This window comes from Podarcis raffonei, chromosome 8 (assembly GCF_027172205.1).
Source record: "Podarcis raffonei isolate rPodRaf1 chromosome 8, rPodRaf1.pri, whole genome shotgun sequence".
NCBI classification, from domain to species: Eukaryota; Metazoa; Chordata; class Lepidosauria; order Squamata; family Lacertidae; genus Podarcis; species Podarcis raffonei.
Genome location: NC_070609.1, coordinates 6,319,998 through 6,333,220, shown reverse-complemented (window position 1 = coordinate 6,333,220; position 13,223 = coordinate 6,319,998). Strand labels below are relative to the sequence as shown.

At 47.9% G+C, this 13,223-nt stretch overlaps 1 protein-coding gene across 16 annotated transcripts in view; it reads right to left on the bottom strand.

The window, feature by feature from the left end:
- The window catches only part of RYR1 (ryanodine receptor 1), a 207,866-nt gene that overhangs the window by 124,357 nt on the left and 70,286 nt on the right, over positions 1-13,223 (bottom strand). For all 16 annotated transcript variants that reach the window (XM_053401808.1, XM_053401813.1, XM_053401815.1 and 13 more), the window contains 7 exons: positions 10,713-10,905; positions 8,728-8,944; positions 7,690-7,794; positions 7,158-7,261; positions 5,735-5,818; positions 1,975-2,134; positions 346-493 (listed from right to left, as the gene is read on the bottom strand). In XM_053401808.1, coding sequence (XP_053257783.1) covers positions 346-493; positions 1,975-2,134; positions 5,735-5,818; positions 7,158-7,261; positions 7,690-7,794; positions 8,728-8,944; positions 10,713-10,905 — 1,011 coding nt within the window. The remainder of the gene's footprint in view (positions 1-345; positions 494-1,974; positions 2,135-5,734; positions 5,819-7,157; positions 7,262-7,689; positions 7,795-8,727; positions 8,945-10,712; positions 10,906-13,223) is intronic.

Sequence of the window (13,223 nt, the reverse complement as noted above, 5' to 3'; positions counted from 1 at the left end):
CTTATAATATCCCTGCAATAAATAAATAGAAGCAGCTTCATATTAGTTCATCAATGGCCCAGGCAACTAAAATCATCTAAAGCTGTCATTGAAAAGAGAGGAGAGGTGGTGTTGAACAAATAATTCTGGAAGGGTTTTCTGTAAATGAGGCACCACCACCCAAAAGGCTCTGCCCCCAGCCACCCACCACCTAGACTCCAAAGGCACCGAGAGCACAGCTTTTGATAACTGTCTCATTAGCCAGACAGGCCTGTGTGCCTCTCCTAGCTGTACTGCCTTGCTCTTATCAGCTCTCCCACTAAGACTGGCAGAAGAGCAAACTCAGGGAAGCAGAAGGACGCTCACTGGCTTCCTGGTCTGGTGGTTCAATGTTGTATCCATAGCCGATTAGGGTGCGGACCGCTTCGCGCAGGCTGTCCCGATTCGTTTTTTTCGTCCGCTCATCTAGCAGGCTGTAGGGCACCAGGCGGGGGTTGCGTTTGTTTTTGATGTCCTAAGAAGGGCACAGCAGAAAACACACACATTAGACTGGCCCGTTTCCCAAAACCACACCCACCTATCCATCAGCTGGCATCCACAGGTGATGTCAACTGATGGGTGGGTGAAGGCAGGGCTCAATCCTGCCGGGTGCTGCTTTGCTGGTGCAGGGAACTTGCTGGTGAAACAGACCCCTCTCCCACCCCACAGGTCAACTTTGATGGGTGGACTGTATCGCACACCTATTAGTCACCTGACGTCATCATGACGTCAGAGGACAGGCAGGAAAGTTGGATGGGTGGAGAAAACCATCTGGCCCACTGAGCCAAGAAGGTTCCCCATCCCTAGTATACACCACACAACATAAACACAGGTATCCTTTATGTTGAGCAAAGTATGCCTGACTAGAAAGGTGGAAGGAGCAGAACAGAGGACTCAGGAATCCTGGCTCACAGCTTCTCTTTCTGTCTTAAGTCAGAACATCTGACTCCTGTGACACAAATGCCATTACATTTTCTTTCTTTTCTTTAAAATTTATACCCCGCCCTCCCTGGCCAGAGCCGGGCTCAGGGCAGCTAACACCAGTAAAATTACAATAAAAACATAATAGGGGAGGGGGGGAAAACAATTTAAAATACAGGTTAAAAGTACAATTTAAAATGCAGCCTCATTTTGATAATAGCCCATGGATCAAAACCATAGGGGAGGGAAAATATAAGGGTCAGACTGAGTCCAAACCAAAGGCCAGGCGGAACAGCTCTGTCTTGCAGGCCCTGCGGAAAGATGTCAAGTCCCGCAGGGCCCTGGTCTCTTGTGACAGAGCGTTCCACCAAGTCGGGGCCAGTACTGAATAGGCCCTGGCCCTAGTTGAGACCAGTCTAACCACCTTGCGACTTGGGACCTCCAAAATGTTGTCATTTGCGGACCTTAAGGTCCTCCGCGGGGCTTACCAGGAGAGGTGGTCCCGTAGGTACGTGGGTCCTAGGCCGCATAGGGCTTTAAAGGTCTAAACCAGCACCTTAAACATGACCCTGTACTCCAACGGGAGCCAGTGCAGTTGGTAAAGCACTGGATGAATGTGATCCCACGGCAAGGACCCCGTAAAGAGCCTCACCACGGCATTCTGCATCCGCTGCAGTTTTTGGGTCAGCTTCAAGGGCAGCGAGTTACAATAATCAAGCTTGGAGGTGACCGTCAAATGGATCACTGTGGCCAGATCAGGGCGAGAGAGGTAAGGGACCAACTGCTTAATACGGCGGAGATGGAAAAATGCCACCTTTGCTGTGGCTGCAACCTGTGCCTCCATGGAAAGGGAGGCGTCGAAGGTTACACCCAAGCTCTTGACAGAAGGCTCTGGCACTAATTGAGTCCCCGCAAGAGATGGGAGTTGGCTACCTCTGGTTTGACTTTAAGCTTTCCTTCCTCCCCTGTCACCTAGAACCCTGCCAGGTGGCTGCTTTGCTAAGCATCGCTCTCATGCCAACTGGTATACCATACCTGCACAACACTATAGGTCCAGCCCTGCTGGACACGATCTCTTGCCCAGACATTGTGCCCATTCTCTGCCAGTTTGTCCACCAGGGTGTTCTGGGCTGGAGTTAACTTGATGTGGTTGAGATCCAGCGGCGCTGGTTTGTAGCCATTGGACATCATGTACCTGTCAAGAGGATCAAAGCAGGGCTTTAGAGCAAGGCGAACGCCCCCCAAAGCCTTTCTTTCCACCTGTTCGCTGCCACTGAGCTATTTGGGACAGCATTCCCCTCGCCTTCACCAGCTCATTTGCCAGTCTGGACAAATAAACAATTCCGTATCTGCTCGGTAGGAAAACAGGCCAGCAAATCAACTGTCCCGTCTCCAATGGTAAGCCAACATTGCATAGCCAGGGCTGCAATTCATAATTCTGCACCAAGCACTCCCACCAAAGCCAGTTCTTTGCACATTTGTGTTCTTCATCAGCCTGGATGGTAAACAGAACAAAGGGATGGGCAGCTGGAAAAAGCCGCAAGTCTGCATTTTGTAACACTCTTAAGGCAGAACAGACTCTGTGGGTATCAGGTAGCACCAAGAACTAGTCTATCATATATTTTATGTGTTTGGATTATTAATGTATCTGGATGACTTTGTATTGTTTAAACTTATGCCAATTAAAGGCAATAACACAGTACTGGGAAGAAGTCTCTTAGCAATTTTTAACTGGGGATGCCAGGGACCAAAACTGTATGTAACTTGACCCTCTAAAGATGGGGTGGTGGCCATGAAGGTGGGTGGTTTTAAAAAAGGATTGGATAAATTCACAGAGGGTAAGTGGCATCTAGGCACAATGGCTATCTTCTACGGCCACTGTTGGAGGCAGCAATGTCTGAATACAAGTTAATAATAATAATAAATAATAATAATAATATATTATTAATTATTAATTATTATTTATTTTGTTGTTGTTTAGTCGTTTAGTCGTGTCCAACTCTTCGTGACCCCATGGACCAGAGCACGCCAGGCACCTCTGTCCTCCACTACTTCCCACAGCTTGGTCAAACTCATGCTGGTAACCTCGAAAACACTATCCAACCATCTCGTCCTCTGTCGCCCCCTTCTCCTTATGCCCTCCATCTTTCCCAGCATCAGTGTCTTCTCCAGGGAGTCTTCTCTTCTCATGAGGTGGCCAAAGTACTGGAGCCTCAGCTTCACGATCTGTCCTTCCAGTGAGCACTCAGGGCTGATTTCCTTAAGAATGGATGCGTTTGATCTTCTTGCAGTCCATGGGACTCTCAAGAGTCTCCTCCAGCACCATAATTCAAAAGCATCAATTCTTCGGTGATCAGCCTTCTTTATGGTCCAGCTCTCACTTCCATACATCACTACTGGGAAAACCATGGCTTTAACTATACGGACCTTTGTTGGCAAGGTGACGTCTCTATTTGGCTGGGTTTTCCAACGAAGTATTAAAATACAGTGGTCTGTTAAACATTAAAAGCTTCCCTAAACAGGGCTGCCTTCAGATGTCTTCTAAAAGTCTGGTAGTTGTTCTCTTTGGCATCTGGTTGGAGGGCGTTCCACAGGGTGGGTGCCACTACTGAGAAGGCCCTCTGCCTGGTTCCCTGTAACTTGGCTTCTCTCAGTGAGGGAACCGCCAGAAGGCCCTCGGCGCTGCCCAGTGTCCGGGCTGAACGATGTGGGTGGAGATACTCCTTCAGGTATATTGGACTGAGGCTGTATAGGGTTTTAAAGGTCAGCACCAAGACTTTGAATTGTGCTCGGAAATGTACTGGGTGTTGAATGGTTTCTTTAAATGTAAAGGTTCATCATTGTTCCACCCGATGTGTATGTCTTTAAGGAGCCAATGCAAGGGCCAGAGCAAAATAACGAGACCCAGCTTTACAGCTGTTAAACATAGCAGGTGCTGCTGAGTTGTATTGATTAAGCTGTGTCAGCATTTGGGTGTAGTATATAAGGAGTAGCACCTAGCTCTCCCATTACCCTGGGGGATGGGTTGGTGGTTGGGTCTGGTTTGTTGTTGATGTATTTAGTGTATAAGGAGTTTTTGTTATTGTTATTAAAACCTTGTTTAAGTTATTTTTGAGTCCCTTTTTAATGCATGGTCTCCCCAGCAAGCTCTCTGCCGCGCAACTTAACTGCAATTAGCCAACACTGGGAGCCAGTGTAGGTCTTTCAGGACCAGTGTTATATGGTCTCGGTGGCCACTCCCAGTCACCAGTCTAGCTCCCGCATTCTGGATTAGTTGTAGTTTCCGGGTCACCTTCAAAGGTACCCCACGTAGAGTGCATTGCAGTAATCCAAGCGGAAGATAACCAGAGCATGTACCACTCTGAGGAGACAGTCTGGGTACCAGATGGAGCTGGTAAACAGCTGCCCTGGGCACAGAATTGACCTGTGCCTCCGTGGACAGCTGTGAGTCCAAAATGACTCCCAGGCTGCGCACCTGGTCCTTCAGGGGCACAGTTATCCCATTCAGGACCAGGGAGTCCTCCACACCTGCCCACCTCCTGTCCCCCAAAAACAGTACTTCTGTCTTGTCAGGATTCAACCTCAATCTGTTAGCTGCCATCCACCCTCCAACTGCCCTCCAACAAGAGGGCTTCCCATTGGCAACTGGTTGGCCGCTGTGGGAACAGGCCGCTAAATTAAATGGGTGACTGGCCCAATCCAGCAGGCGTCTTCTCCAGTCAGATGGGCGGGGTACAAATGATAAAATAATAATAATATTTTATTATCCCCAGAGGACAGGATCACACTTCAAAAGGACCTTGACAGATTGGAGAACTGGGCCAAAACAAACAAGATGAATTTTAACAGGGAAAAATGTAAAGTATTGCACTTGGGCAAAAAAAAAGAGAGGCACAAATACAAGATGGGTGACACCTGGCTTGAGAGCAGTACATGTGAAAAGGATCTAGGAGTCTTGGTTGACCACAAACTTGACATGAGCCAACAGTGTGACGCGGCAGCTAAAAAAGCCAATGCAATTCTGGGCTGCATCAATAGGAGTATAGCATCTAGATCAAGGGAAGTAATAGTGCCACTGTATTCTGCTCTGGTCAGACCTCACCTGGAGTACTGTGTCCAGTTCTGGGCACCACAGTTCAAGAAGGACACTGACAAACTGGAACGTGTCCAGAGGAGGGCAACCAAAATGGTCAAAGGCCTGGAAACGATGCCTTATGAGGAACGGCTAAGGGAGCTGGGCATGTTTAGCCTGGAGAAGAGGAGGTTAAGGGGTGATATGATAGCCATGTTCAAATATATAAAAGGATGTCACATAGAGGAGGGAGAAAGGTTGTTTTCTGCTGCTCCAGAGAAGCAGACACGGAGCAATGGATCCAAACTACAAGAAAGAAGATTCCACCTAAACATTAGGAAGAACTTCCTGACAGTAAGAGCTGTTCGACAGTGGAATTTGCTGCCAAGGAGTGTGGTGGAGTCTCCTTCTTTGGAGGTCTTTAAGCAGAGGCTTGACAACCATATGTCAGGAGTGCTCTGATGGTGTTTCCTGCTTGGCAGGGGGTTGGACTCGATGGCCCTTGTGGTCTCTTCCAACTCTATGATTCTATGATTCTAATAATAATAATAATTCTCTTATGTAAGCAGAGCATGTCTCATCACTGAGCTACAGACCCTTCCAAATGTCAGAGGGGCGATTGAAGGTAACCTTGCCAGCAAACCAACACACACACAAACACACACACACATATTCAGAGCTACACTTTGGCCTCTGCCTGGAGGCAGCCACTAGCCCACCTACGTTTTGGGAAGCTTTGTCTTCTTCAGGTTCTCTTCAGCCTTCTCATCTGCCATCCCCACATGGCAGCCCAGAGCAAGCAAGGTCCTGCAGGGGACAGAGCAAGGGTTAAATTAACTCTGCTGTGTCCTTATGGACCATATTCCTTTCCACCACTCATCTCAGCGAGCAACGTGAATCAGTGAGGGCTGATTTTCAGTTTCAAGGGGAATTCAACGGGGAAGAGTCTACTGAATCAGAGCTCAATTTACCGGCAGTACCATCTGTCAAATACGAAGCTGGTATGTGTGTGTAGAAAGCTGGGTTCGTGATAGGGACAGAATGATCTGTCAGCTTTTGTTCTCTCAGTTTCTCATTTTCCCAGTCTTAAATTCCATTCCCCACTTTGCCAGTTCTTTTCTTTTAAAAAACCACTGTCATGAAAATTCATCAGCACTCCAGTGTAAATTTCACCCGATAAACACGCTGTTATATGCAGCCTTGACTAAGGTGCACATTTCTGCAAGCCGTTTTCCCGTAATGAAATGCAGTCTTGTGTGTTATTTTCACCAACACCTTTGTTTTTATGCACGCTCTAATGCACACATTTTTGTAACCCAAGGGACTGCAGCCTTCTACAGAGAACAGGCTTCCCACCTCTGCTCTAAGACATATCCTCTTGTGTTTTTCTCAGTTCCTCTCTGTTTCCTTTTCTGGACTCTGACACTGCCAGGACCTTTTTTACATTGCCAACCGCATGGGTAGGCAAACTAAGGCCCGGGGGCCGGATCCAGCCCAATAGCCTTCTAAATCTGGCCCATGGACGGTCCGGGAATCAGAGTGTTTTTACATGAGTAGAATGTGTGATTTAATTTAAAATGCATCTCTGGGTTATTTGTGGGCTGCCTGGTGTTTTTATATACAGTGGTACCTTGGGTTAAGAACTTAATTCGTTCTGGAAGTCCGTTCTTAACCTGAAACTGTTCTTAACCTGAAGCACCACTTTAGCTAATGGGGCCTCCCGCTGCTGCCGCACTGCCGGAGCACGATTTCTGTTCTCATCCTGAAGCAAAGTTCTTAATCCGAGGTACTATTTCTGGGTTAGCGGAGTCTGTAACCTGAAGCGTCTGTAACCTGAAGCGTCTGTAACCCAAGGTACCACTGTAGTAGAATGTGTCCTTTTATTTAAAATGCATCTCTGGGTTAGTTGTGGGGCATAGGAATTCGTTCAATTTTTTTTCCAAAATATAGTCTGGCCCCCAACAAGGTCCGAGGGAGAGTGGACCGGCCCCCTGCTGAAAAAGTTTGCTGACCCCTGGCCTGCCGTCTTATCCTGCCCCCTGACCTACACATATAGAATGGATACCGACCCCCCACCCCACCCAAAAGGCTGACCCACTTAAATTGAGCTTGCTTCTCCACTTAGGACTTTCCACCACCAACTCACTTGAGTGTCTCTCCCGACATCTGCAGGTTGTAATTGCGTTCTGGTTCGGGCAGGCTGTGGAAATCCAGCAAACACGGGTGCAAGCGCTTGTTGTCATCCCGGATCTGAAAAGGGGGCAGGAGGCACGGGATGTAATTCAAGTACAGTGGATGCTCGGGTTGCGAACGTGATCTGTGCAGGAGGCACGTTCACAACCCGCAGCGTTCGCAACCCGCAGCGCCGCATCTGCACACACGCGGGTTGCACTGAGCATGCATGACCGCCGAAACCCGGAAGTAACACGTTCCGGTACTTCCAGGTTTCAGCAGATCTGTAACCCAAAAAAACGCAACCTGAAGATCCTGTAACCCGAGGTATGACTGTACCCCTGTCCGACTCCTCCCTCACTAGCCACGACTAAAGGTTCAGAGGCCCAACTCAAGCTTGTTTTAGGTGAGTTGGAGGAGAAGGAAACGGCAGCTTCCCAACCTATATATTAATTGGGGGGTGGGGTGGGGAACAGGAGTCCCATCAGTGGGCACCGAACACTCACGGGGCCGTACGTCCACCCTTGCTCGATGCGAGTCAAAGCCCAAAGTTCATGGATGTTCTCTGCCAGTTTCTCCCGAATTCGCTCAAGATGGGGGGGCAGTACAATCTGTGGAGAAGGGAAAGAGGAAAGTTAGCAGGGAGATGAGGCACAGGTGTGATTCCTAACTACCTATATTTTCCCAGTAGTGATGTATGGAAGTGAGAGCTGGACCATAAAGAAGGCTGAAGAATGGATGCTTTTGAATTATGGTGCTGGAGGAGACTCTTGAGAGTCCCATGGACTACAAGAAGATCAAACCTCTCCATTCTGAAGGAAATCAGCCCTGAGTGCTCACTGGAAGGACAGATCCTGAAGCTGAGGCTCCAATACTTTGGCCACCTCATGAGAAGAGAAGACTCCCTGGAAAAGACCCTGATGTTGGGAAAGATGGAGGGCACAAGGAGAAGGGGATGACAGAGGACGAGATGGTTGGACAGTGTTCTCGAAGCTACCAGCATGAGTTTGACCAAACTGCAGGAGGCAGTGGAAGACAGGAGTGCCTGGCTTGCTCTGGTCCAGGGGGTCACGAAGAGTCAGACACGTCTAAATAACTAAACAACAACAACTACCTATATAAAGGGACGCGGGTGGCACTGTGGGTTAAACCACAAAGCCTAGGGATTGCCGATCAGAAGGTCAGCGGTTCGAATCCCCGCGATGAGGTGAGCTCCTGTTGCTCGGTCCCTGCTCCTGCCAACCTAGCAGTTCGAAATCACGTCAAAGTGCAAGTAGATAAATAGGTACCACTCCGGCGGGAAGGTAAACAGCGTTTCTGTGCACTGCTCTGGTTCACCAGAAGCGGCTTAGTCATGCTGGGTACATGACTCAAGGGTCGGCCACGAGTGGACCTAAGGGTCAGGGGTCCCTTTACCTTTTAACTACCTATATAGCCCAGCCTTTGGCAAACCTGGCAACTGCTTGCCCCAGAAATCCCTCGGCTTTGGGGCTGGCCAATTTCAACCTGACCCCCCCACACTTTGCTCTGCTGATCCTCTTTACCTGGATGGTATCCACGGGGTATGGCGTGAAGGAAGTGTGGGACAAGGACTGCGTGGGCCCCAGAAGGTTCCGGAACCCGTTGAAGTCGTGCTTATACTCCTTGATGGGCTCCACGCGCATCTTATCACGTGGCAGGAGGGCCTCGTAGCAGGGGGCGTAGCCCGGTGGGGGCAGGAACTTGAAGTCCCCATGGCGTCCCCCCAGGAGGAACCTCACCCTGGTGGGGGGGGGGGCAAAAGAGAGAGAGAGAGAGAGAGAGAGAGAGAGAGAGAGAGAGAGAGTTGGACACTGTCCCCCTTAAGGAAAGAAGCTACTGTTAATTTAAAAAAAATTAAAAAATTTTTATTATTATATTTTATTTAACGTAATTATTACAAAGTACAAGCAAAATACATACAAATACATACGTATATTTTTCAAATAAGCACACATATATAAAAAAGAACAAAAAAGAAAAAAGGAAGAAAAGAAAAAAGAAAAATAAAAAATAAGAAGAGAAATTGGAAGAAAAAGAAAAATTGGAAGAATTTCTTCCAAATTTATTCTACAAATATCTCAATAATAAAATTTCATTGATTGACTTCCATCGCTTACACTGCAGTTCCTATATACATTTTAAGCAAATTTGTATCTGTTATTCCGTATTTTTCCCATTCAATCTCATACGAATATTCTAATCAATAAGTTTTCTAAATCTTTCATAAATCTATTCTAAACACAACCAATACCTTACACTTAATCCTTGTCTACATAAATAATCATTTAAACATTTCCATTGTTTCTGGATTATATTTTTTGGTTTTTGTCTTATCAGTCAGCTTTGCTAATTCCAAGTATTCGCATAATTTACCCAGCCATTCTTCTTTGGTTGGAATGTAATTCCCTTAAGGAAATAACTTACTGTTTAAAGGTCTTTGGGTGGAAAAGCAGGCTTGAAATATTAGCATTGTCCCGCCTACGGGCTGAACAACAGAACTCCGCCCCTGCTGCCCCGCCCCCATTCTCGCAGGCCTTGATTGGCTCAGAGCCTCACTCCAGTTTTCTGAATGGCTGTGATGGGCTCTTTGACAAAGAAACTTTCCGGGGGCTGCATGCGAGTGGTGGAGGGGGCCAGAGGCAACAATTGGGTAGAGCAAAGGGAAGATGTTACCGCTCCTGGTGGTTTCCTTTGCTGTTGCGTTTATGACTTTTCTCTTCAAAATTATACTCTAAACAGAAAATGAAGTAGCAATATAGACAGTACTAACTACAATCTAAGGGACACGGGTGGCGCTGTGGGTTAAACCACAGAGCCTAGGACTTGCTGATCAGAAGGTCGGCGGTTCGAATCCCTGCCACGGGGTGAGCTCCCATTGCTCGGTCCCTGCTCCTGCCAACCTAGCAGTTCAAAAGCACATCAAAGTGCAAGTAGATAAATAGGTACTGCTCCAGCGGGAAGGTAAACGGCGTTTCCGTGCGCTGCTCTGGTTCGCCAGAAGCGCCTTAGTCATGCTGGCTACATGACCCGGAAGCTGTACGCCAGCTCCCTCGGCCAATAAAGTGAGATGAGCGCCGCAACCCCAGAGTCAGCCACGACTGGACCTAATGGTCAGGGGTCCCTTTACCTTTAACTACAATCTGCTACGATAACTAGGGGCCAGTCCAAACACTCGCTTGTCCGGCTCCTGCTACCCCCCAAATTTTCTCGTCCCTAGATCTAAAGCGATGTGGCTCTCCTATTCGGATTTTCAAAGCATAGGGAACCTTCAGATTTAGGGAGGAGAAATCGTGGGATGACAGGAGTTGGAGAAGAATGCCACAGGGATGAGGGGGGAATTAAAAGGGAGGCACGCAGGGTTTGCAATCTGCATCAAGGCAAGGTGCGGACAGGCCCTAAAATGAATTCTCCTCCTAAGAGAACGTTGACTCGATGGGGATTATTCCTCTTCCTTAGTAGGTGAGCACAGGTCTGGGGCCTGAGCCTCATTTCCATGCTTTGAGCTTACTTGATGCCAGCAGAGAAGCTGACCACAGGGAAGAAGAGGCCGTCCAGGTTGAAGTTCTCAAACATGCCTTGGACAGGGAAGCCATTGATGCGGAAGGAGATGCTGGGCACGCTCAGATCGAGGCAGCAGCTCACCACGTCGTCCGGCCCCAAGGTGTGCTGGCCGGGGGAGGTCACGGCCCGAGCCACGCGGCCTGCGCCGAGGAGAGAGGAATCATAGAACACTAGGAATCTCAAGTAGATCATACAGGACAACATACAATGAATTCATAACATGCGGGCAATGTTGACATTTCCATTCCACCTTAAGGAACAGGCATGAGATTGTTACGTGTCACATGTCTGTTTACATTCCAGCACATAGCTGTCAACTTACAGATTTGAAAATAAGGGACCCGCAGCCTCGAAAATAAGGGATCAGCAGCCAATATAAGGGATTTTCCCAGCACAGGTATGTTCGACTTCTGAGCCCCTCCGAGCCAAAGGCAGAAAGCCCAGCCAGCAGCCAAACGAAGCCTCAAGCGGTGGTTCCCACAGCGCAGCAACCCGGCAAAGGGGATGCAGCAAGGAAAACCACCGTCACCTCTCCGCTGGGAAGCGTTGAGCAAAGGCGAGTCCCCAGGCAACCCGGCCGATTTGATCGGCACAAGGCATGCAAGCTCCACCCCCCAGTCATTCTTCGACTTCTTATTGGGTGAGCAACGCAGCCAAGCAACACAGTTGGAGCCTCCCTCCTCCCTGGCCGGCAGGGAGGGAGGGAGAGGAGCTGCTTCCTTTGAAACCCGGGAAATTTAAGGGACATCATCAATAAGGGACAGCAGCGGGACACAGCGCTGGGATAAGGGATTTTCCCGCCAAATAAGGGACGGTTGACAGCTATGTTCCAGCACAGCTTGCTGGGAACTTCCATTTGTGTATAGCTTTTGCTGTTCTCTGCGAGATGACATGAGAGAGACGACATGTTTCTTTGTTCTGATTTATGTTTAATGAATCTGTAGCATGACTTCATACGCCTCATACCTACTTCTGTGTGCAAAGTACATTCTGCTAATTGTGTGCCCTGGCTTTTGAAGTTCGGGTCGCTAAGCATTGGCCGATGGAAGGAGACGTCCGAGCTGGACTTGCCAGCTGGCCTCCCGGCCCCTCTGCATGTCGACAACAAGCCTTCAGCCCAAGACTCCTCTTCACATTGAACCCCATGGATTCAGTGGAATTAATGAGGACTAGTATCCTCCTGCTACGTTTTACCCTCTTGGCCGTGTAACTTTGCTCCTAATACAAACCACAGAAGCTCGTCCTTTCCTTGGCAACCATCTGCACCTCCTATGAGAAGGTCCCCTTGCTATTCGTGTGCCGCCACCAACTTACGAGTGCTGCAGTGCAAGAGATTCTTTATTGCGTTTATATCCCACCTTCCTCCAAGGAGCTCATGATGGCACATGTCATCCTTCTCACCATTTTTCACCCTCACAACAACCTTGTGAGGTAGGTTAGGGTGAGAGAGGGTGCTGGATGGACCAAGGTCATTCAGGGATCTCCATGGCCGAGTGGCGGTTTGAACCCCAGTTGCCCAGGTCCTAGTACGGCACTCTAACCACTGCACCATCCAGGATTAAAAAATGGACCACGTGGAGAGAGGTGAATAGACCTCTGTGCATGCAAACACCCAGAGTCCATGCAAGCAGGGCTGTGTGTCTTTTCTGAACCTATTTTTAAAACATTTAAGATCAGCAGACTTATATTTCTGGCCAGGATTATGGGTTAGTTGAATGTTATTATTGTTAATGGCATTACTCAATTAATGATATAATTATTAATATTATTGTCATTGGTTACTTGAGCAGATGGGGCGATGTGGAATATGTGGGGGTTGTCTGCTTAGATTTGTTCTGCGTTATGTGTGTGTGTTTTTCAATTATTTTGGTGATTGCATTCTACGTGTTCTCATTTGCTTTTTTGTTGTTGTAATGTTTGGTAATATTTATTAGATTTTCTAGATGATACATAATCTCCCTGCTGAAATTTAAAAGGCCCTTTCTAGTTCTTTAAAGCACACCTAATTCCTTTCCTCTTTCCTCTCAAGCCTCCCTCTTTCAATTACTGCGTTGCTTTAATGGGATTGTTTTCTTGCATATTTAAATTACGGGTGTTTATATTTCAGCGTTTTAATGGGACTGCTTTGCCGCTAATTATAACCGTGTGTTTTAATTATGGGTGTTTATATTTTAATTGCTCGGCTTTTATACTTGCAAACCATACTTAGAAGCCCATCTTGACAATAGTAATGACATCTGGAAGACCACCTCATCCCCTATAAACCCTCCCGGGTGTTAAGACCAGCAGAGGGAACCTGTTTAGTAGTTCCACCTCCCTCAGAGTTTTAGGGGGTATAGCCTAGGGACAGGGCCTTCTCTGTGGCAGCCCTTAAGTTGTGGAATTCCCCACAGAGGCACAAGTGGCATGTCTGCTATACAGTTTTCAGCAAATGCCAAAGACACACCTCTTTATCCTG